The sequence below is a fragment of the Ochlerotatus camptorhynchus genome, unplaced genomic scaffold, assembly GCF_037179485.1.
Source record: "Ochlerotatus camptorhynchus isolate MF236.1 unplaced genomic scaffold, CSIRO-AGI_Acam_v1.1 ptg000457l, whole genome shotgun sequence".
Lineage (NCBI taxonomy): Eukaryota > Metazoa > Arthropoda > Insecta > Diptera > Culicidae > Ochlerotatus > Ochlerotatus camptorhynchus.
Genome location: NW_027040943.1, coordinates 492,631 through 517,464, shown reverse-complemented (window position 1 = coordinate 517,464; position 24,834 = coordinate 492,631). Strand labels below are relative to the sequence as shown.

Here is a 24,834-nt window from a genome sequence, read left to right as displayed (position 1 = left end):
TGCAAGGTGCAATCGAGTTTATTAGTAGATAGTAGTAGAAGAATGTTTCTGTACTGGAAATAGCAATTGCATAAAATAAAGTGTAATTATCTACACAATGAACTGCCTATATATTCGGTTAATGTGCACAGAAACGTTTTTATTAGGATTTTAGAACCTTTCTCTACTAGGCAGTCTGAAAACCTTAGTTTGATTGTTTCCGTCATTATTCTAACAACGATTTATTAATAATACCGTTGCTCTCACTCAGCAACGACAGCGGCCGTTGAATCTGACTCAAATGTGGGTTTCGTTTGCTCAAATTCGCAAAAACGCAGCACTGCACAGTGGTCCAGAATGCAGATTTAGGTGGAAGGATATGTTTTGAGCAGGGAATTGAAACTTTAGACTAAAAGTCTCTTCTACAAAGTGTTTCTTATAGTTAGGTCCTAATTTTTATGACAATAAATTCTAGGATGGTTCTTATTATCATTGAAATCAAAGTTATAGCTGAACTAAAGACTGGAACGCCCTTAAATTGGTCGACAAAACAATCGTTTCTTTCAGTCAAAATTCATATCACAAAAATCTTCCTATTTTTCTTTTGGTAGTTCAATTCATATAGGGGAATTTACGTATTCTCGGCAACCTAAGCAGCGACCTTCTTTCTATAGCCTTTTTCTCTAAGGAACGCACACATATGCAGTATTGGTTTGTTTACAATCTTTTGCTGCCAGCTGCTCTAACAATTTCAGTCGAAAGAATTGTTAAAAACTGTTTTAAAACGCTTTTACAAAGCTCCAATCTTCTCTAGTGAGAGCAAGTATTGTCGGCAACCAGTTTTTCTTGGGCAACCGTTCCATTTGAACTGCATGTAAATCTGCTGTTCTATTATCGGCAACTCGAAATCAGCTACAATTTGTATTGCGTGTGTTGCATTTCAAGAAAACCTTGCTAGATTGCTTTTTCTCAGTGGTGAAAATATAGTTAAATTGAAGCTGAAAGCATAAAGAATCGTTGGCATGCATTCAGCGAAGTGTTTTCGTACGAAAATCCAGTGAAAATAGTGTTTCAATTTGGGTTACCGAAAATAGTCTGTCATGCCGAAGCCGTCATTTCCCCTATTTAAACGAAAAAAATGTTCGTTTATTATTTTGGTTTGCCAAATTCGAACTGCCGTGCGTTCCGCTTAACCTCTTCCATTAAATTTTGCACAGTGGTCTCATCGACCTTATTCGCCGCTGAACGCCAGTTAGATTTCCATGGATTGATTAGCTTTTTGGAGATTCCGTTTGACCAAGTCCAATACCGTTCGATTGGGCGGAGCTCTGGGCTGTTGGGAAGATTGTGGTCTTTGGGTATCACAACCACGTTGTTCGCATCGTTCCACTCGTTTGCCTTTTTTCCCATAGTTGCAGCTCGCCAAGTCCGTCCAGAACAGCACAGGTCTATTATGTTGCTTAAGGAATGGTAGCAGCCGGCACTCCTGGACGTAGATCTCTTGACTGATGGTTCCCGTAGTAACGAAAATACCGCTTTTTAGACCACACGTGAGCTGCCAGCCTAGATATTTTTTCGGGAACTTCGATAGTTTGATGGTTTTGAAAATTTCAGCCACCTTCCCGGAAGCTGCTTGAAATCCACTTTCACATAAGTTTCGTCGTCCATGGCGACACAGTCGAACTTTGTGAGCAGATTCGTATACAGCTTTCGGGACCGCTGCTTTGCCGACGTGTTTTGTTTGTAATCACGGTTCACCACCTTCACCTTCTTAAACGTCGACAACCCGGCTCGTTTCTTGGCCCGCTGCACAGTAGTATGGGAGACATTGAGCTTGCTAGCGACGTTCCGGATGAAGAGGTTAGGATTCTGCTTATATTTCACCGCCACCTGCTTCGTCGTCGCTGTCACGTCCGGATTACGATTGCTGCCAATTCAAGGCTCCCTGCTGGTCGACAGACGGTACCCAAACACTTTTAAAACGTTTGTCACGGTCGATTTGGCCACATCCAGCAATTTTGCCAACTTGGCGTGTGAGAACGTCGGATTCTCTTGCTGCGAGAGCAAAATTTTGACACACTGCTCCTCTTGCTTGGACGTTATTTTGAAAACTGGAGAGCAAACGGTGAAAACTCATCATAGCAACCATTGTAGATACACTCAACTTTCAAATGCAGCATTTATGGTTTTTTATGCATTTTTAACAGAAATACATCAATTTGAAATTGACCAATTTTTGCGCGTTCCAGACTTTAATTTCAAGCAACTCTTTTTATCTCTTAAATTGAACTTTTTAGAGCTATTTTTAATAACGTACGTTCTTTCATATGCCAATAAAAAATTTTTGTTTGCCCCAACCAGAGATATTAACATTTGAAAAGGCATATTTTTAAAAGAAAATCTGCAAAAGATATCGGCATGCTCTGTGTAGAAAAAATTTGCGCATAATAAGGAACAACTTCGTAGACGGAACGCTCAATCGCGTTAGCTTTACGGAGCCAATAATTCATTGTTCATTGTTTTTTTTTTACAAAATTCATTTATATCTAAGTCTAGTAGGAATTGGGCCCGAATACTCGAGGTTAGAGGGATACATTGTTGAATTATAGGATCAAGGGAGGAGCTTGGAGGTGAGGTTTCGTTGTCTCATCAGAGCGTTGTCGCCAGTATGAACGGTAGTGCGGCTCTAGATTCGTGTGGAGTTCGACCGGGTATAGAAGATTTTTTTTTGTTTTTAGTCTTTATCTTTTAAATTTTTAGCCGTAGGCTAGTTCATCTCGTACTTGGGTATAGAAGATACTTTTAGTCTAAAGTTTCAATTGCAGGCTCAAAACATATCCTTCCACCTAAATCTGCATTCTGGACCACTGTGCACCTGGTTCAATCCCAGTTGGCAGTAAAATGTTACTCGATTCTCCTCAAAAACCTGCTTGATTATTAGAAAAATCGAAGAAAATATAATTCAGTCTACGAGAACAGACGTTGAATCTCAAACAAAATGTCTATACATGCATGTGTAAATATTCACATTGCACTAAAGCACCGCCCACGCCGAGTGCCCAACATACAAACCCTTTTTGACAACTTGATGGCACTGGCGTTGCTCAAATCACACGTGCCTCCAGTGCACAGTGGGCCAGGAATTAAATCTAGCTGGGAAAATTTAATAACCCTCTGGTATTACATCCAATTAAGTTTTTCAATTGACGTCTTGAATCAGTAAGTACTATAATTTGGTGGATTAAAATAGTTCAAGTTTTTGCCGCATAGATGGTGCAGCAATGCAAACTTTGTTATTTCGCTCGCTAGAAGTTTACTGTTTTAGGCAAAGATGTTGAACGTAAAATTTTATAAAAAGTTGCTCAAGACATAAAAGCTGTTTATCTTCAAACAACAGAGAGTGGAATTTGGAATGGATTTTTTTTTTAGAGCAAATCAAAATATGCCAGCACCACGTAATGGCCATGTAACCAGATGTTTTTATAAAAGTTTACATAAGATTTTTTATTGAAGTTGGACGTCATTCTCTGTAGAAAAATTAAACTAATTTTCCAATTCTAGGAATAAGAAAATGTTTCTTCCAGAGTCATAAGCGTTTCACACAGTACGATATCTGGAAATTAATGCGAGTCCAGGAAAATCTTAGCTAGGTTTACTAAATCTCAATCTTGGCTGTTGTAGTAAGTCAGAGAAAATTTCCATATGGAGTATTTGAATAGCAACTCTTTGTTGATACCAGAACAATCGGGATATCGGGAAGGTCATTCTTGTGAAACTGCATTGAATTTGGTGTTAGCAAAGTGGAAAGACAACTTGGAGCGTAAAGATACGATTGCTGCTGTTTTTTTTGGATCTGAAACGCGCTTTTGAAACAATTTCTAGGGCCTTACTGTTAAGTACAATCAAGCGCTTTGGAATTACGAGTACTGCATATAAATGGTTTGAAAGCTATTTGCCTGACAGAACTCAACGGACTGTTTTTAATGATTCTGTTTCCAATCCCGTGGGGAATAACCTTGGAGTGCCCCAGGGAAGTGTATTAGGGCCCCTTTTATTTATTATGTATATTAATGACTTGCGACGTGTTTTACGGTTTTGCGACATTAACCTTTTTGCAGATGATACTGTGTTATTCATTGAAGCTAAAGATTTAGAAGTTGCCGTCTCACACTTGAATGAAGATTTGCAGTATCTAAGTAGATGGTTGAAGTGTAAGCAGTTAAAATTGAATACAAGTAAAACTAAATTTATGATAATTTCGCGGAATCGATTAAATGAGAACGTCTCTGTTGTAATTGATGATGAGACTATTGATCGCGTTCAGGAGATTAAATATCTTGGCGTGATTATTGATGACAAACTTAAGTTCAACTCTCACATTGACAATGTCATCAAGAAAATTGCCAAGAAGTATGGAATTCTATGTCGATTGAAAAACGATTTAACTATTGCGAGTAAAATACAGCTATACAAATCAATCATCTCTCCTCATCTAGACTTTTGCCCATCCATTTTATTTCTGTCCAATGCAACACAAATATCGAGATTACAGCGCTTGCAGAATAAAATAATGCGTTTGATTTTGAGATGTAATAGATTCACTTCCTCAACTTTGATGCTAAACGCCTTACAATGGTTGTCGGTGAAGCAAAGAATTGTATATTTGACTATGGTGTTCATTTTTAAAGTAGTTAACGGTTTGCTACCTCGATATTTGTGTGATCGAATTGAAAGAGGAAGTGACTATCATAGATATAATACTAGAAACGCAGATGAAATAAGAACACCACATTTCTTGACTTGTGCTTCACAGAATTCATTATTTTTTAAAGGAATAAATGTTTTCAATTCGATGCCTAGACACATTAAACGTTCAACAACATTAGCAGAATTTAAGAGACATTGCATTTCACACGTTAAAACTGTCTTTTGAACGGTTATCCAGTGATTTTTTTTTTATGAATTGACAAATTATGTATCTTGACGAAGTTATTTTTAACGGATTATTTTGTATGGATAGCTGTTATAACGACTTTTTAATAATTATTGTAGCACTGCAAAAACTATTTTGTTCGCCACGATGGTGATGATGGATTTTTGATATTTGATTTAATAGTAGTAGTAAAAAAAAAATAGTAGTCTACAAAGGTTTGAGCCTCGCGCGCGTATTACGGATATAGAGGACTGAATTTACCATTTGATAAAAAAATGCAATTTTGAAGCTTATTTGAAAGATACCTTGAGTTAGTAGTAAGTTTTCTGGCAAACGTTGGGGGTTCGTGAGCATTCCTGACATTGCTGAAAATTATGATAGCATCAGATTGCGGGGTTACTAGTGTAATAGGATGCTTTGTTGATTGTTCATTAACTCTTGATTGCTTGTAATACTTATGAATAGTTTAGGTGGACAAAAAGGCGAACTAAGAGGTGGACGCCTGAGCTTTTCCACATTTATATCGCTTTGAAGCAACTGTAAACTCTAGAGGGAATTTATATCTGTAACTGAAACCAGTTCGATTTTGTTTGCCAACCTGGTTAAAATGTCATATTTAATTATCTTAAAGATAAATCGTCCAGCTCAAACCTTTGTAGGGGTAAGAGGTGGGACCATCATCATCATCATCATGAATCCTTTCACGCAGGTTGTGTTGGTGCACAGCGAAATCATGAAGACATTCTTCGGACCTTCATGCTGCCTTTGTGCCAAGACTGCCAGGATAAGTTCATAAATGAACTTAATCTGAAGGAACTGTCTACAACATTGAATGGCATCAAAGAAAACATTGGCAATACTTTGGAAGCAAATCACAAATTGCTTACTAACTTCAAAAACCTCAGTGCGACGCATGACGCAGTGCTTGAACACATTGAAGAAATGCTTGACAATATTAAGCGTAGCATGTCGACCGTCACCAGCAGCAACAAACTTATTGCGGTTGAAATGAAAAATGCAATTTCATCAATTCTGGACACACCTTCGGCGGACACCTGCACAGCTGTAAAAGCGGCAGCCAAATCAGCGGCAACAGCAGCAGTAGCGGCAATAACAACAACAACAACGCACTCAATTAACCAACTACCTGCAATAATTTCCACACTCAAGAATGAGTTAGCGGACTCCCAAAGTACTCTAGCATGTGAAATAAAATCTCACATAGAAGAAATGGCAAAATCTCTTTCAACACCAGCCGTCATCATTTCCAAGAATTACACAATTGACGAACCAGCCCCCAGCTGGCGAATCTTGGGAAATAAAAAAGTATGGAAGCGTGACTGGACAGAATATGACGCCAAGCAACATTCCCGCCGTCTCCAGGAAAAAAACGAGGAAAAAGCCAGACTTAGGCGCAAAAAACGAGAAAAGAAACCAGGTAACAACCCCCACAACAATACCAACAAAAACAGCGGCAGTAACAACTACACTATTGGCAATAACAACAACAACAACAACAACAACAACAACAACAACAACAACAACAACAACAACAAAAACAACAACATCAACAACAACAGCAACAACAACAACTACAACTACAACAACAACAACAACAACAACAGCAATAACAACAACATCAACAACAACAGGACCCGAAGCAGCCATCTCTACAACAGCACTGCATTACCTTTGGATAAAGAACTTTTGGCTGCTGCACGAATACAATTTTCTCGGCCACCCAAAGAAAGCGGACTAAATTTCATTAATTTCGAAAAAGGGGAAACTATTAACCCTTATCGAACTGAAAAACCAACTGAGCGAGAACACCCTCCTCTTCTGGACCCCATGCGTCCGCCAATAGTGAGACTTACTGAACAGTCCGTAACTGGCGACCAACGCTTCCTGAAGGCGCGTCTAAGGGACCCGAAAATTATGGACATTGTTCGGACCTACCTCTCCTTCCTGCATGACCAGCCATCATCAACATGTATTCGCGGAATCACCAAAACCAGTGCTATTCTAATGCTAGCAGCTGAAGGACTACCAAAAGACAGAAATCTCCTGCACGAAATTTTCCTGGACGTCCATGAAGAACTTGGAATTACTCGAAACGACGCCTTGGCAGACCTGCAATCCTACCGTACATTCCTGTCCAGTGAACGCACGCAACGGCTACAATCTACTAGGGAGGCCGCCCTCAAATTTTACAATCCTGTAAATTTTCAACGCCGCTGACGCACCTTGAGGAAGACTCATTATTTCTATATAACGATGCTCGGCATGAGACTGAGGTAACTAATAATAACAATGACCATACTTTATCAACCGACGTATTTCCAACAATTTCTTCACACAGACAGAATGCGACTGAAATTTTGATTTACTGTCAAAATTTCAATCGCATGAAAAGCCCAGCTAAAATGAAGGAAATTTATCAACATTTATTATGCTCATCCTTTTCGGTCATTCTGGCAACTGAAACAAGCTGGGACGAAAGCGTAAAAAGTGAAGAAATCTTTGGAAATGCCTTTAATGTATTCAGAGACGACAGAAATTTTCATGCAACACAGAAGAAGTCAGGTGGTGGAGTTCTTATAGCTCTTTCGGCCAATTTTAACTCAGAAATTATCTTTACACCAAAATTTACAGAATTTGAGCATATTTGGGTGAAATCACACATAGCCGGTGAAACGCACGTGTTCGCCTCAGTGTATTTTCCACCAGACCATGCTCATAAAAGCACTTATGAAGCCTTCTTCCAAAGTGCTGAACAAATTCTATCTGACCTTCCTCCTGAGGTTAAAGTTCACATCTATGGAGACTTTAATCAACGCCATGCTGACTTCATTCTGGACTCTGAAAATGAATGTATCTTACTCCCAGTCGTTGGGGATAATGAAACATTGCAGTTCATTTTTGACAAAACTGCTAATTTAGGACTGAACCAAATTAACCACATCAAAAACCAACAAAATTGCTATTTGGACTTTTTACTAACGAATATTTATGAAGATTTCTGTGTGACCGAATCATTAAATCCACTGTGGAAAAATGAAGCGTTTCACACAGCAATCGAATATTCTTTATTTATGCATGAAAACCAAAGACCCAACGACTGCGAATACGAAGAAGTCTTTGAATACAAATTAGCAGACTACGAAAAAATAAAATTTAAATTAAACAGTGTCAATTGGCAATTAATTTTAAGGAATGTAGGAAATGTCGAAATTGGTATAGACGTGTTCTACAAAATTTTAACAGAAATAATTTCGGAAGAAATACCTTTGAAGAAAAAAAGACGTAACAGAAACACACAAAATCCAGTCTGGTTTAACAGACAAATAAAAAACTTGAAAAATCGGAAGCAAAAAGCACATAAAATTTATAAAAAACACAATAGTAGTAATAATTTATTAATTTATTTGGATCTATGCGATCAACTGAATTTAGCTATCAGTACTGCATTTGAAGAATATAATGCAAAAACTGAACGTGAAATAAAGTCCTGTCCGAAGAACTTCTTTAATTACGTAAAAACGAAATTAAAATCTGACAATTTTCCTTCAATAATGCATCTAGACGAAAATGTCGGTGATAGTTCGGAAAAAAACTGTAATCTATTCGCAAAATTTTTTCAAGAAATTTATACGACATTTTCTGAAGAAGATCGTGACCGCGATTATTTTGCATTTTATCCAGAATTTTCAAGGGACATTGGCCTCAATCAACTTCAAGTGCAGGACATTTTGCAGGCTTTAAAAAATTTAAATGCCTCAAAAGGTCCTGGACCTGACGGAATTCCTCCAGTATTTATTAAATGTCTAGCAATGGAACTCACTGCTCCATTGTTTTGGCTTTTTAATATGTCCCTAGAATCCGGAACCTTCCCTAAAATTTGGAAAAGCTCATTTCTAGTACCTATCTTTAAATCTGGTCGAAAATCTGACGTACGTAATTATCGTGGTATAGCCATTATCTCTTGCATTCCTAAGCTTTTCGAGTCAATTATCAACGAAAAATTATTTCTCCAAATCAAAAATAGAATTACTGACATGCAACACGGCTTTTTCAAGGGTCGTTCGACCTCGACCAACTTACTTGAATTTATAGACTATTCATTGAATGCAATGGATAATGGAAACCACGTAGAAGCTCTCTATACAGACTTTAGCAAGGCATTTGACCGCATTGACATACCAATGTTACTCTTTAAACTGCAAAAAATTGGAATTAAGTCAGGGCTCCTGAAATGGCTTGAATCATATTTAACTAACCGCCAACAAATAATTAAATTCAACGGAAAGAAATCGAGCCCAATTCAAGTCACTTCAGGCGTCCCCCAAGGCTCTCATTTGGGACCTCTCTTTTTTATTCTATACGTAAACGACGTATCTTACATTCTCAAAAAACTTAAATTGCTTATTTATGCCGACGACATGAAGCTCTTTTTGGAAGTAAGAAATGAAGAAGACATCAATATATTCCGGAATGAAATACACATATTCTACATATGGTGCAAAAAAAGTCTACTAGAATTGAATGTAAAAAATGTAACTTAATATCATTTAGTAGAAAAAGAACAACTTCAAATATTTCAATTGCATTAGGAAATCAAACTGTAGACAAATGTGAAAGAGTTAGGGATTTAGGAATTATCTTAGACTCTAAGCTAACTTTCATAGACCATTACAATACAATTATTCACAGGGCAAATAACATGCTAGGCTTTATCAAGCGCTTTTGCTATAACTTTCAGGACCCTTACACAATTAAAACACTATATATTGCCTATGTGAGGTCAATACTGGAATATTGCAGTATTGTATGGTCTCCATTTTCAATCACGCACGAAGAAAGATTAGAATCAGTACAAAAACAATTTCTATTATACGCTCTTCGTAAATTAGGTTGGACTTCATTTCCTCTTCCATCATATGAAGCACGCTGCATGCTTATAAACATACAAACATTAAAAGAGCGTCGTGAATGTGCAATGGTTTCATTTGTAAATGATATCGTTTCGCAGCGAATTGACTCAACAGAACTTTTATCAAAATTAAACTTCCATGCAACTCGGCAACTCCGAAATCGAAATTTATTTGCCATAAAACATCATCGCACAAATTATGCAAAATATGGGCCATTAAACCGCATGATGGCCTCTTACAATAAACACTGCGAAACCATTGACTTTACAATGTCTCGGCATAAACTAAAGCAATATTTTTATTCCATAAGAAATAACAACTCATAAAAGAAAAGACAAGAAAACTGACACTACTTTTTTATATAAATATATATTTAAGAAAACAAAACTGTATTAATTGTACTAGTCTACGTTGGTTGACGAAATAAATAAATAAATAAATCTAGAACCATGAAAATAGTATTTAGTATGGAAAGGTTTTTAAAAAAAAGTCAACTCTTGCAATTGAGTTACGGACCTTAACCTAGTCAGTTAAGGCACGGTATTACAAAATCGGAGGAGGTGGGTTAAATTCCCAGTCTGGTTTACGATTTTGTGACAAGCCTCGCATCAGGTATAGGAAAAACATGATGAAATGAGGGAGGAGGGGGGGGGGGGTTAATATCGCCATCATTAACCACGAAACACACTCTAGCTGCTCTAACTAGAGGGATCTCTCAGAGAAAAAAAAGGACTGCGTCCACTTTCCATCACCAATCACTTGCGACACAACGACTTCAGTTCACCAGTACACAATATGGAAGACGCACAGCCAGCTCCTCACCGGCCGAATCAACTCACTACTAACGTCGAAACCGGAACCGACAACTCCAGCATCCGAAAACGAACGTGTCTAATAGCGGCCACGGCACACTTCGATAGGATTTCTGAAACACAACCTCAACGCACAAACACGACGACGACAACCCTGTGTGCCTGTTCAAAACTATTCGAGATTATTTAAATGATGCTCACGTGCTGCAAAAATTACATCGATATGGATCAACCTACGAGTTCCGTGATCCGCTATGCCTCAGGTTACTTTACTGCTCACTCGTCCGGTCTCCATTGGAATCAAATTCTGATGTTTGATGCCCTTTCCAAGCCAACTGGATCGCCAGAATTGAATCCGTTCAACGACAGTTTGTAAGATACGCTCTTCGTTTTCTCAACTGGCGTGAATCAACGAATCTGCCACCGTACGAGGAGCGCTGCCGTTTCCTGAGCATTGAACCGTTAGAGGTGAGACGGATGGTCGTTCAAGCTATGTTCGCTGGAAAGATGCTCACGAGTGACATCGACTATCCTACATTGCTAGCACAGCTAAATCTGTATGCTACCGAGAGACCTCTTCGTCAACGTGACTTTCTGCGCTATATATTATGATTCTGCACTACATGAGCCAATTCGAGCAATCAGCCGGCAGTTCAACAACTTTTTTGGTGTGTTCGACTTCAATGTGTCAGCTGACATTTGTTGTAGCTTTGCGGAGCCGATATTCATTGCTTAGATCACAAAATTACTTTAAAAAAACGTTAGTAAAGCGGGGGCCAATTACTTGCGGTTATCTCGAGGTTAAGGGTAACCAATTGCAACAGATGTATGGAAGGGTAGGGATTGAGAACACAAGGTTTGGAGAGCAATGAGCTCTTGATCTCGAACTAAGCGACATACATATGAAAAAGACAGACGTGAGGGTACACCGATTGCAGCTAACAAGTTGGGAGAACACCAACTACTAAATCCTCAGATTTATCCTTTTTAAAATACATAAATTAAATTCAAATAGTCGAGATATCGACTCGCCAAGACATCTCTAACGGGTATCGCGGGTTTTTTGCTTCGGGCCCTGAGGGATGTGGATAACTCAGATCTGGCAACACGGCGTAAGGTACATGACAAAACAACATGCTCGATATCATGATTACCACCACCGACAAACCGACATGACACTTAATTCTGACTTATGCCCGAAAATCGTAAACGGCCGTTTTAAATGTACAGTGATCCGAACTGTCAAAACCATAGGATTTTTTGATCTAGATAAAAATAATTTGTCCAGAATAGATCAGACACGAACCAATTCATAACTTTTGCCTGCAGGTTCATGCCTTACTTAAATATTTCTCGCAAACACGGAGCCAGATTTTAGTAGTGTGCTTTGATCAGAAATTTTATTGTTTTTGCTATGAACATGCCAAAAGCACAAAATTGCTGCCTGAGATTCCAATTCGATAGAAATGGGAGTCTAACGAACAATGATTGGACATAAGGCGTATAAAGTCGTGGCCCATGTTCAACCCTTTGCACAACGGTTTGTTCTACACCTGTGGGAGAATAGTATATATGGTAACCATCTTCTCAAATCACCATCATTCCATTTTTGTTGCCAACTTAAGAGGACTTGCTGACGAGCAATGGAGAAAAAATCGTTGAAGGTAATTTGTCGCTCAAAAATATCGCCTACCATAGCACCCACCTTAGCCAATGAGTCCGCTTTCTTATTACCCGTAATTGAGCATTTATGGTTGACCCATCTGCGAAAAAGCTTTTATCGTTACTTACATGGTGGTGCTTGATTGCAAAAATTGAGGGAACAACCATCGACCGATGGTGATCTGGTATTCCATGGATATCTTGCATCATAGTCAGATCAAAATTCACAGAGGAACTATAGAAGGATTGAAAGCAACCATGATTGGAAATTAATGAAGAAGGACCAACCTCCAGCGTCATGTACTCATGGTACAAACTCATGAATCTTGTTTGAGAATTTCTGTCGAGAAGTTTCTCAAAGTTTTCTATTACCAATGGAAAGACAGTTCAGTGAAATGTTGGTGTAATTTTAGATTCCAATCAAAGGTTTCGTTCGCAGCTTGAATTTCGAAAGCAAACAAGCAGCTTGGATTAATCTTTACGTATTCCGTTACCCACTGTGCCTAAACTATCTGTGCTGTGCATTGGTCCTATCTATATTTGGAATCTGCTGCAGTTGTGTGGTGTCCATAAAATAGAGTTTGAGTGCGCCGTATTGAAGCGGTTCAAAGAAATTTCTTACGTTTATAGCTCTTCGGCATCCGCTATGGCGTGATAATATAAATGTACCACCGTACGAACATATATCTATTTCTCTTAGGAGAAATAGATACCTAATTTGCAAGCAGTTCTTGTAACAAAGATAGATGCTTCTGCTATTCATGCGGAACTCAACACCTTGATTTGTTTTGCTTCGATCTCTGTTTTCCGTGCTGAGCACCAATGCTACGGACGCCAGGGAGGCAGCTCCCACACCTGGACCCTACATATCGACCCATAAACTCATGAATCGGGGAACAACGGCTTTACTTCCCTTCCGAAGGAAGGCGTGATCAGAGATTTTATGCCTCAGAACATCCCGGCGGCGCCGACTGGGATGAGAGGTAATCACCATCGCTAGGCCTGTTGGTGTGAGAGGTAATCACGCTTACCACTGCACCATCGGTGCTGCTGCGGAACTCAACACATACATACCTGAACGAAGACGTCCATCATCGGAACTTCCTCGATCCACCCGCATTTCATAGTTGTGATCATCATATTACAGGGTAGTTGGCTGTGAGAAGGCTCGATTGTTAACTTAAAAACAACTTGTAAACGTTAAATCTGTATGTGGAAAATCATTGCTTTTATACAGGGTTGCTTCCACGCAATTATTTTTTTTTAATTATGGAAATCATAAGAAATTTTGTACTTCTCAGATACAATAAGAAGTTGAAAACTATGTGTTTATCAATTTCGCTTTCAGAGAGTTACAATCAGCGATTTCATGATTCCTGAGCGTTCACACTCATCCATTGTTAAATTTTAAAAATCCTTCGAATAAACCTCAAATCACAATGTCGCACAACGTCGTGTCAACACACCCACAGATTACATCTTGGAAATAAAACCCTTAAATTAAATCCACAAATTCAAACATCACGTACTGGCTTCCAGCGCAGCTCCTCATTAGCGCAAATGATATACCAGCCATTCAGATAAATGCGTTCTTTCCTGATTTCATCATCAGATTTTTTGCCAGCTCTTCCCAGAATCGATTTAGCTCGAATTCGTTTGCTTCCCGGTACTTTGCGAGATGGATTTCTCACATAAGGGCAAAAGCGTCTCACTTTTCCGCACATCGACGTCGAAGAAAACATTATGCCTGACTTTGGCTGCTTCCCGGTATTTAGCACGTTTTGGGATGACACGTGCTATTTTCCGCCACTCACACCAACCCCTTCTCCATTTCCCCCAAGAACATGACGAGATGTGGGGTTTCGGCACTTTAGGTTAGACTTTTCCCGGTAATCAATCAACCACCTCCGAACCGGGGCGAGAGGATCTGAGTAAGAGGGTTATTGATTTGGGGTCTTCGGAAGGGAAGTCACATGTACTAGGTAGGTACATGGAAGGATGCCTTTCACCTCATCATGTTGTGATTCCACGCCCGCAGGGCTCATCAGCGAGTGATGGAAGACACGCTGGCTGCATATGCGGTGTGACATGTTGGCCTAGAGTGGAGGAGAAATATGTCATCATGACAGCTCCGTATCAGCCGACCGTGTTGTGTGCTTGTGTGGGTTGTTGAGTTTGTGAGCATAGAACACAGAACTGCGGCCTGACAGCGACAAGTAGAGCCACTTTATTTATAAAGATGGATGTCTTGTCTGTTTTTTTTTGCTCCAGCTTCTCCGGAAACGATATGAAGCATAGGAAAGCTGTGAGAGAGACCCTGTGGTTTGTGTCGGTGGATGGATGTTTTTTCAGTCGTCAAACAAATGAAGTATGGATTCAGGCTACTTTATTAAACGTGATGGGTTGTCAAAAATTTCGATGGAAAATCAATTCCAGTCAACTCATTTCGATCCAAATATATAAAGATAGCTTGCAAATATGCTAATGAGCATTAAGTTTTGAAAAACGCAATATAATATAATAAAATAGTATCATTTAAAGTACATCAATACAGTAGTGACACGATTTTGTTAGCCCCCTTTTTGAAAATCTTTTCTAATGTTCTACGAAACCCATGCACTTTTTCCGTGGTATTATTGCACCAGACATCTACATTGAAGATGAATGAAAGACATTTGGAATTACGGTTGGAATTATTGAAAGATAAAACTCTGATGCGCGGTATTTTTTTCCTTGAATTGTTTTCCGTCGATCATGTTTTCCGTGCGTACCAATGCTACCGACGCCAGAGAACTTACCTGGACCCTACCTATCGACCCATCAACTCATGGACCGGGGACCAATGACTTTACTTCCCATCCAAAGGAAGGCGTGATCAGAGATGTTATGCCTCAGAAAACCCCGATGATGCCAACTGGAATTGAACCCAGACCCTTTGCAGTGAGAGGCAATCACGCTCACCATTACAACACCGGCGCTGCTGCGGAGGAGTATTACTGTATTACATTTTTTTTTAAGTGATTCTTTAAATGTGACGGATTAGGTCAATTCCTGTTCCTGTTGCGGAGGTTTAACTCGTGAACCGGTCTCCCGCGCGTGGTCATGGTTTAACTCCTGAAGTTGCCTGGAGTGGCAATGGTGCAAGTACCAAAGCAACAACAACGAAGATGGGATCCGAAATCGAAACCGTGCGTGTCAACTGGATTTGAGGAGGATACGAAACGATATCGTCTATATAATCCTATTTCGAAGAGCTTCATGAAAGGCAGAGCTGTGCTGGTGCATGCTTTCGAGTAGCAACGAACGATGGTTCTGGTGGATCTTGAGAATGTTCTAGCTCCAGAGGATCCCACAATTCCAGGAAACGATTATGCTGCGAACGAATATGAGCTAGCTGGTTCTGAAGACAATCTTCAGATCCGCCTCGGTCACAGGTGTTGATACGCAGCGGAAGGGAGCACGTACTTTCAGGCAAGTACAATGATTTTCATGTTCAATGCTAAGGTCTTCCCGCAAAACAATCTCCCAGCCAAGCCCAGACGATTCAAGCCATTTTGACGTGTTCAGTGATGCTGAAGATGGTTTCAAGCAGAGTTTGGCAATGAAATCGAGCAACACAATGGCGGCTAACGATCGATAATGAAGGATGCGATGAACTCATCGTACACAGAAAACTGGAAGAAGGTGGTTTGAGGCAGGTCGGAAAGCTGTGGGCTGCAAGTGGGTATACAATATCAAGCGAAGGCTCAACGAAGAAGATATCCGGTTCAAGGCTCGTCTCGTTGCACAAGGTTTCAGTCAACAGTACCGATCCGACTACGATGAGGTGTTTGCTCCAGCTGTACCGCAAACAACTTTCCGGACGTTGATGGCAGTTGCGGCAAAAAAAGGCATGACTATAAAGCATCGTATTGCTCAAGACCGTATTCTTGAATGGTAATCTCGAGGAGGAGATTTACAGGAGGACTGGTAATTTGTGTTACACCCGAAAGAAGGTGAAAGTAGACCACATTTGCAGCCAAAAATTTTATGGCAAGGTAGGTCGAAAAATCATTTCTTTAATTTTACATTGCCGAACAACACTACCACTTTTTGCTCGGGCACCCGCGAATATTATCCAAGCCCACCAGAGAGTAAGAATTGCTTGTCTAATATGATCAATCATTGTTTACTAACCACTCTATTTTGTTCGTTGAATCCTGATTCAGTTAGAAAGATTATGGGTCATTAGGCCGATAGGTCCTAAGGCCGGATGGTATTTAAGCCCAAAGGTCATTAGGCCTAATTTAAAAAAAATCCTAACACTTGCGAAGAACATTTGCTAGTCTGAAAACGAGAATAAGCTGCAAATAATAGTAGGATAAAAACAGGTAGTTCATATTTAACTACTATACTATAGAAATTCTTAGCCCACGTAAACAGTTTGCGTGTAATAGATTGGTGTAAGAAAATAATGATCAACTTTTAAAAAAGGAAAGATAATGTGATTGAATATTATGTTCATGGTGCCGAAAATCACCAAAAATGTTTCATTATGATTTCTTATCATATTGATACCTGAAAATGTCTTCAATAACGAAAAAAGGGCCTTATTACAGGTGTCACTACACGGTGATAAAAAAGAGATAGTCATAATAATGGCCATGATTGCCGTACAAATCAAATGGAAATCACTTCACATTCACCGTGATTGAAATAGATTGGAAGAAAAGAAACCGCAGTTTTTAAAAGAATGAAAATTAATGTAAATGCATATTTTATTCGTGTTTCCAAAAATCACGAAACCAGTAAAACTTTAAAAAACTGCTCATGTTTTAAAGAAGGAAAAATACTTCAAACCATTGCTTTTGAATTGATTTCCAAACTTGAGTTCACCGCAGTTCAAGACCCTTCAAACAGTTTTCTACTCCGAAAAAATATAAAAGTGTTGATAATCTTACGAACGTAACTGTGTAAGGAAGCTCGTCAAAATTTATTTTTGTTTAAGTAAGCTGGAAACCATTCGGCCTAATGAGCATTTGGTCTATTGGCCATTCGGAATCACCGAACATCAGCTAGAAAAGTCATAAAATGTATTAGAAATTCACATGATTTGGATTTGCGATTTCCACTGACCTTATAAAGAAATACATATGTGACCTTAGAATCTGAGTAATGGGGATTTTTTTTTATTAACGGACAAAATCGGCCGAAGGTTCTCAGAATGCTATGAAATTTCACCCACAGATAGAGTTTATAATCATATTAATTAAATAAAAATTAAAAAAAATGGAGTGGTAAATTTTCCCGGAAAAGTTTTCGGATCTTCCCGGACATCACGTACTGTAATGCACCAAAATCCGGACACTAGGTCCGAAAATCCGAAAACTTTAAAAAGTTTATTAATAAGCCCAAATACGATTCAAATGTTACGAAAATTTTATTTGGATCCTATAGTATCGTTCATGTTAATCTAACATAATTATTATGTTGCCAAGTGAGTCACAAATTTAATTAAAAATGGAACGTCCGGATTAAAAAACTGTCTGGTATTCGGTGCATTAAGGTACCTACTTTTAAAACTCATAACTCACAAACCAAGCATCGTAGAGCAAATGTTTTAAAATGATAAGTAAATTATCTCAGTAATTCATATAACCTGTAATTTGAAAAAAAAATCAATTTTCCAACTATTTTTTTTATGCTTAGAAAAAATATCTTTTACTGATGAACGTTTCAAATTGGATGTTCATGCCGTTTCTAAGCTATGAACAAAAAAACTAACTTACTGGAAAATTGTATTCATGGTAAAAGACACCCCAGGTATCAATTTGATGCATAACAACTCAAGTAAAAATTCCAGCTGAACAGTAAGAACAAAAGCTGATTAATGGTTGATTTAAGGTGTACGAAGCTGATTAATACCAGGCTGATTATATAGTTGATAAGTAGTGCATAAAGCAAATTTAATCCCATAATTCAACTTCAATATGTTAGCAGAACTAAAAACTGGACAAGACTTATTTAAGCTTAACACTACTCCACAAATCAGCAATGCGCTACAAATATTTTGATAGCCTGGAGAGAATAACTGCACAATATTGTTGAATGTGGTCAGTGTAACGCGTTGCATTTCCGGCATTTCTTCTAAATTCACTGCCTACCCAAGTAACAATTCCAGCTGAACAGTAAGAACAGAAGCTTATTATGGGTTGATTTAAGGTCTAGGGATCTAATAGGATTTTCGTTGCTCTTACGGGTGGTTAAAAGACCACAATGTGAGATGATTAAGAGCTGAATAAGCTATTTTTTAGCTGTCGAAGCAAAATTTTGCTTGAATTAGCTCTTATTCAGCTTTCAATGTTTGTTGGGGTAGGTTCCAATAAATTCAAAACTCATCCATCAACTTCTGGATAGTATCAGGAACGCCAAAGAAGTTCCGGAAATTTCAGAAATGTCCAGAGAACTTCGGAAAACATCAGTAATATTTCGGAAAATTCTCAGAAATCCAATAAATTTCAATAATGTTTAAAGGTTTTCAGGACAGACACATTTATGTTAAGACCGTACGAAAAACGTCAGGGAAACTCTGAGAACATCAGGACAGATAAGAGATTGATTGATGTATCTTTATTTAGGAGGCTTTCAGCCTGAGGCTGGTTCGCCTCCAAACACAGATAAGAGAACCAAAGAGCTGTTCAATTAATTTCAAGGAAATTGCAGGAGCTTTGAAAGTGTTCCGAAATTATCGAAAACTTCAACAACAGAAACGGAAGAGGGCTTTAATGTGAAAAACTTTCAAAGGAAGTTCTGCAAAATTTATGAAAATTTCCAGAACTTCATAAAATTTAATTCCATTATTTCCAAGAAAATTTCGAGAACTTTTAAAATGATCCTTAATCTTCATGAAAGTTCAGAGAACATAAAAAATATTAGAGTTTTTAAGGTAGTTTCAATATATTCATTGACAAGTACTTCGAGCATACGTTGAAAGCTTCAGAGCAGTCCCATTAGCTTAAATAAAACTGCAGGAGCTTTCAAGGAGTTCCAAGGAAATATGAGATATTCCGAGAGAAGGGTCTTCAGGGAAGTTTTATACATATCAGGAATATTTGAGGAACATTAGAAAATATGGACAACTTCTAAAAACTACCAAAAAATTCAGGGAAGTCAATAAACGGTCAGGTAAATTATGAGATTTCTGGGGAGTCTCTGCGAGTTTCAAAGAAGATTTCAAAACCTCAGGAAAAACACGGGATATTGCGGGAACTTATAAAAAATACTGCGAAATTCAGGTAAGTCTATAGAACTCAACGAAGTTCATAAATCTTTCCGTAAGGATATATTTAAGGAAAATGTATTTAAATAGTTACGTCTGTTTGCCTGTGAAAGCACGTTAAACATCCGAAAAGTCTAGAATTTTGGGAAAGTTTAAGGTGTTGAAGAATTAGTCTCGATAGTTTCAGGGCAGCTCCATGAACTTCAGAAAAATTTTGTATTCATGCAGGCGACAACTACTACCTCTACCCGTAACATATACTATTTACTGTACCAACCGATAGATGTCACCACTTAGTTATGTTGTATATTGTAACTATTCGTTATTGTTTCTCTGTCATGTGTTATCCCTTCTCCTTCTTCTTCGCATTTCAAGCTTAATGCTTATCGCATTTTTTAGCTTATTGCGTGCTCTCAACTTAATGTTCTATATGCACTTTCACAGTTATTAATTAAGAGCATTCGATGCCTGTACCATTTTTGCATTGTGTGGCAAGTCCAATCATACTTCTATGCCCAGGGAAGTCGAGAAATTTTCCAACCCGAAAAATTCATAGACCGAACCGGGAATCGAACCCAGCCACCTCCAGCATGGTCTTGCTTTGTAGCTGCGCCTTTACCGACTGAGCTAAGGGAGGCCCCTTGTGTTATCCCTGTGATATGAATATAGTTTAATGCCTCCGCCATGGCAGGACGCCCAATAAATCGGTCTCTTTTAATTAATGATAACACAACGTAGAAAATCGGGTCCTACCTAGTGAGATCATGTTGAGATCGTCATTGAAAATCAATGAACTACATAAATTATGTCGTTCTAATTTCAGGTAATTGGTGTGAACCTTCGGAAAGTCCCAGAAATTTCTGAGATGTCTAAATTACTCCAGATAAGTTATGAATTTTCAGGAGTCAAGAGAGCTCCAAGAAAACTTCGGGAACATCATAGAAGATCAGAAAATGTTAGAGAACATCTGAGAACTTCTGGAGAGTTTCATGAACATTAGGAAATGTGGAAGCATTTAAAATAAAGTGTTGTAAGCTTCATGGTACTTTTAAGGTATGGAGAACCTCAGGGAAGATCACTGCTGTTCCATTAATTTCAGGAAAATTGCGGAAGATTTTGAGAGGATCCCAAATTTTCAATAAATCTAGAGAACTTCAGAGATGTTTAGAAAAAATTTGAGAACCTCAAACATTTTGAGAACCTTAACGAAAATCAGGAATTTTCAAGAAAGTTATTTTATTTTTGAATTTTAGAGAAGTTTCGAGGACTTCAAGGAATATCAGAAAACCCCAGGTAGGTTCCATTAACATCAGATAAATTACAAATTTGTTGAAGAAGTTTCGAAAACTTCTGAGACGTTGTTAAAGCATTAGGAAATTCTTAGAATTTCAGAACTATTTTTGAGATTTCATTTATTTTTGAGCGGTAGGTCGTCTGACATGTTATCACTGTAATATTTAAGATTAAATTTTGAATTAGAATAAGAAACCTAGAAATCTTATTGAATTCTACAATTTCATGGCACCAGTTTTTGTCGTTTCCCATTTAAATCACACTGATGCCAAAACTGGAACAAATTTTCAGTAGTGCCATACCTGGTGCACTTCCCCTAGATCAGCGTTTCTCAATCTTCCTTTTCTTATTTTTTCTTTAATTGGAATTTAATAAGCTCCCAACCCATTAATAATTAGTGTATATAATGTACTGCTTTATGTGTACATATGATTACCTGAAACTTAAAAACAGATTGAAATTGAATCGGCTTGAAAAAGACAAAATTCTCACGATTGATCGCGAGATTGAGAAACGCTGCCGCTCATGGGAACGGGCCCGACTTAGTAGTTAGCATCCATGCTAAAAAGGTTAGGAGTTCAAATCTCATCCATGTGTTAAGTAACAATAAATGGGAAAAAACTGTTGCTCATGGGAAGTAATCCCCATGATAACACAAATCAATAAGCCGAGAAAAAAAATCATTTTATGTTTGATTATTTTGCACTATGGATCCTATATAATGGGACAATCCCATTTGACTGATTTCCCAAACTTTTTCTGAACAAAGTTGTAGAATTTATCTCGTAGCCCAAACGAGTTAACAAAGTTAATGATTACATCTACCCTATGCACTATATTGACATCGCACAAATACACTTTAGCTCCCGGCTTAGCTCCATCGACTGACATCCATAATGAACGCCTGTCCACAAACGAGCATTGTGTCCACCAAAACTTGCGTACGCGATGTCTCTCGCGATCGCGTCGTCTATCCTGTTATTAATTCCCTCGACGGAAAGTTTATGTTCTCTCTCTCTCTTTCTCATGCACATTTCACCACTAGCACCTCGTATGGACCTCACCTCACACGGTCATATCAGAACCAACCGGAACGCCAAACAAGCAAGTGTCGTCGTCATCGTCGTCAGTTAATTCTAAACATTAGCACTTTGATCGGTTGATTGAGTAATAAGCAACAGCGAAGAGGTGCGCTTCAAAGTTCAGTCCCTCCGGGTTACAAAATAGTACTCGAACATGACCCCGGTTGACAGCGAAACAGCGATCGTTTACGGAGGCCCAGACCCAGCGGATTTACTGCACGATGGTTCTCTGGGCGAGATGATGATCAAAGAGCTGAAGCTAAGACCGACCAACATCGGGCTGGTGAGCAAATTATCGTTAGATAGTTGACATACTTTAGATTGTATGTTCATTTTTGCATTTTAGATCGATCCGGTATCGGAGACGGAGCTATGTTATCAGCAAATTTTGGTCCAATCGGTGAAAGTGGCGAATAGTTTACTAAATCTTGGGGTGAAGAAGACGGATACGGTGGCTATCGTTAGCCATAATTGTCTGGATTATGCTTTTGCCATGTTTGGGACGATTTTTGTTGGGGCACCTTTGGCGCAGTTCAATCCTGGATATTTACAAAGTAATTGATTCTTAGTATAATCGTCGGATCAAAATACTCAAATGATAATATTTCAGCTGAATTGACACACGCTCTCAACATGACAAAACCGAAAGTAATCTTCGTCTCGCCAGAAGTAGCCCAGATGGTAATCACCGTTAACCAAAAGCTACAATGCGCTGAGAAGATCATCACATTCGGAAACAGCATTTATAACATGCCAGAAGTAATCCCTTTCAAAGATCTCCTAAGTCAAAAAGTTGAAACTGACACCATAAACCCAGAACCAGTCGACAAACAGAACCACGTAGCTTTGATCTTACTTTCCTCCGGTACGACCGGTCTACCGAAGGGTGTTCAACTGACACATGCCAACATAATGACAACGATCGCCCATTCAAAAGAAGCAGCCAAATTGCTCGATCTTCCCGATCAGCTAGTAGCTTTGGCAGTGACCCCTCTCTTCCACGTTCTGGCTAGCGTCGGACTGATCAACATGGTCACCAACAACTGTCGCTGCGTGCTGATGCCCAAATTCGATGCACATCTGTTTTTGAACAGCATTCAAAAGTATAAGGTCAATCTGATGTCGGTGGTTCCACCGTTGATGGTGTTCCTAGCGAAGCATCCCATGGTGGACAACTACGATCTGTCATCGCTGATGACGTTGTTCTGCGGAGCAGCTCCGTTGAGTAAGGAGATCGAAGATCAAGTGCGGGACAGGTTGGGTATTGCTTTTGTGCGACAGGGATATGGCATGACGGAGACTACCTATGTGATGCTGATGCAGACAGGATTCGAGAATAAACCCGGTTGTGTCGGGAAGGTGCGCATGGGCCAATGGGCGAAGGTGATCGATCCGGATAGTGGAAAAGTGCTGGGACCAAACCAAAGAGGCGAGCTGTGCTTCAAGGGATCGTTAATTATGAAGGGCTACGTCGGGAAGGAGGAAAGTGCCGTTGATCGAGATGGTTGGTTGCATACAGGGGACATTGGGTTCTACGATGAGGATGAAGATTTCTTCATCGTGGATCGAATTAAGGAGTTGATAAAGTACAAAGGATTCCAGGTTCCACCGGCTGAACTAGAAGCGGTACTGTTGAAACATCCCAAAGTGAAGGACGCCGCTGTCATTGGGATACCGGACGAACGTGTTGGTGAACTGGCGACGGCGTTCGTTGTAAAGGAGCCTGGTGAAGATGTTACTGAGGAAGAGGTAAGCTCATTTGTGGCAAAGGAAGTATCGCTGCAGAAACAACTTCACGGAGGTGTTAAATTTATCGACGAAGTGCCTAAGACAGCTACCGGTAAGATTCTGCGCAGAAAACTTAAGGATTTGGTACCTTCCGTTAAAGCAAAGCTTTAAACGGTTGGTGTTTCTATAGTTGTTTATAGTTCTTATAGGTTGTGTGTTGCTATGATAATTTATGATTGAATAAAGGTGTGCGGATGTTGAATCATTCATGTCTACTTATACGCATTAAATTTTCATTCATTACCTGGATGGAGGTTTACATATAACTACTTTGTTGAGGGTAATTCGAGTGTATCTTGAATTGAAACGAAAGCTGCAGCCATAAAAGTAAATTTTACTGTTTCATATTGCTAAAGCCGAATGAATGAAGCGGATAAAATTTGTGAAGTGGAGAGAACAAAAGGCAATGCAAATTATAGGGGCTCCCGATATTCAAGTCAGCAATTACGCGGCATGATATGCTGGAGGTGGGCACAGCCAGCCGTAATTGGAATATTTGTTCACGAAATAGTATTATTTTTTTTTTTTTGATTCTCAGAAAGATTTAAGCCTCGAATGCAAAATTTCAAGATAATCTGATTTTGCATAGCGGTAAAAATGAAAATTCGTTGGAAACCGGTAAATATTTTTTTAGGGATGTAAGATTCTTTGACAGATTTTGCAATCGTATATAATATATAATATATCGTATATAATCGAAAATCGTAATACTTTTAAAATTGATTTCTTTTATTAATGATTGATTTGTAAATAATTTCAGTTTGATATGCATAAACCATTTTTGTATGGTACATAAATTTACCGTTTTGACTCATATCTCGGACACTGAAGGCATTATTTGGTTTCGTTTCTTCGATAAGCTATTTAATGATATTCTAAAGTAAATATCAAAACTATTCGAAAAAATTGTTATTTAACTAAGGCTATCAAGATTCAAACTTCGGACACTTGTCTTTGAGGAGATTCAAATTTCAGACAGAAAAGATTCAAATTTCGACCACCCACTTTGTAAGCTACGTGTGATAGCAATCACTGTATAATATCATTTTTTTCATTTATTATATTTGAATTCATGTTTATTGTCGTTTAATGTTAT

At 38.7% G+C, this 24,834-nt stretch overlaps 1 protein-coding gene across 1 annotated transcript; it reads left to right on the top strand.

The window, feature by feature from the left end:
- Positions 1–22,001: 22,001 nt before the first annotated feature.
- LOC135712110 (luciferin 4-monooxygenase-like) lies at positions 22,002–23,865 on the top strand. Its single transcript, XM_065235086.1, has 3 exons — positions 22,002–22,233; positions 22,297–22,504; positions 22,561–23,865. Exons 1-3 carry the CDS (start codon positions 22,105–22,107, stop codon positions 23,847–23,849), a joined length of 1,626 nt encoding a protein of 541 aa, XP_065091158.1. The 5' UTR covers positions 22,002–22,104; the 3' UTR covers positions 23,850–23,865.
- Positions 23,866–24,834: the final 969 nt, after the last annotated feature.

What these genes read in the sequence shown, in the direction of transcription:
- LOC135712110 (XM_065235086.1), top strand. Translation starts at nt 22,105, where the DNA reads ATGACCCCGGTTGACAGCGAAACAGCGATCGTTTACGGAGGCCCAGAC. An exon ending in GACCGACCAACATCGGGCTG is followed by an intron (nt 22,234 to 22,296) that starts GTGAGCAAATTA and finishes TTTGCATTTTAG; the next exon opens with ATCGATCCGGTATCGGAGAC. An exon ending in CAATCCTGGATATTTACAAA is followed by an intron (nt 22,505 to 22,560) that starts GTAATTGATTCT and finishes ATAATATTTCAG; the next exon opens with CTGAATTGACACACGCTCTC.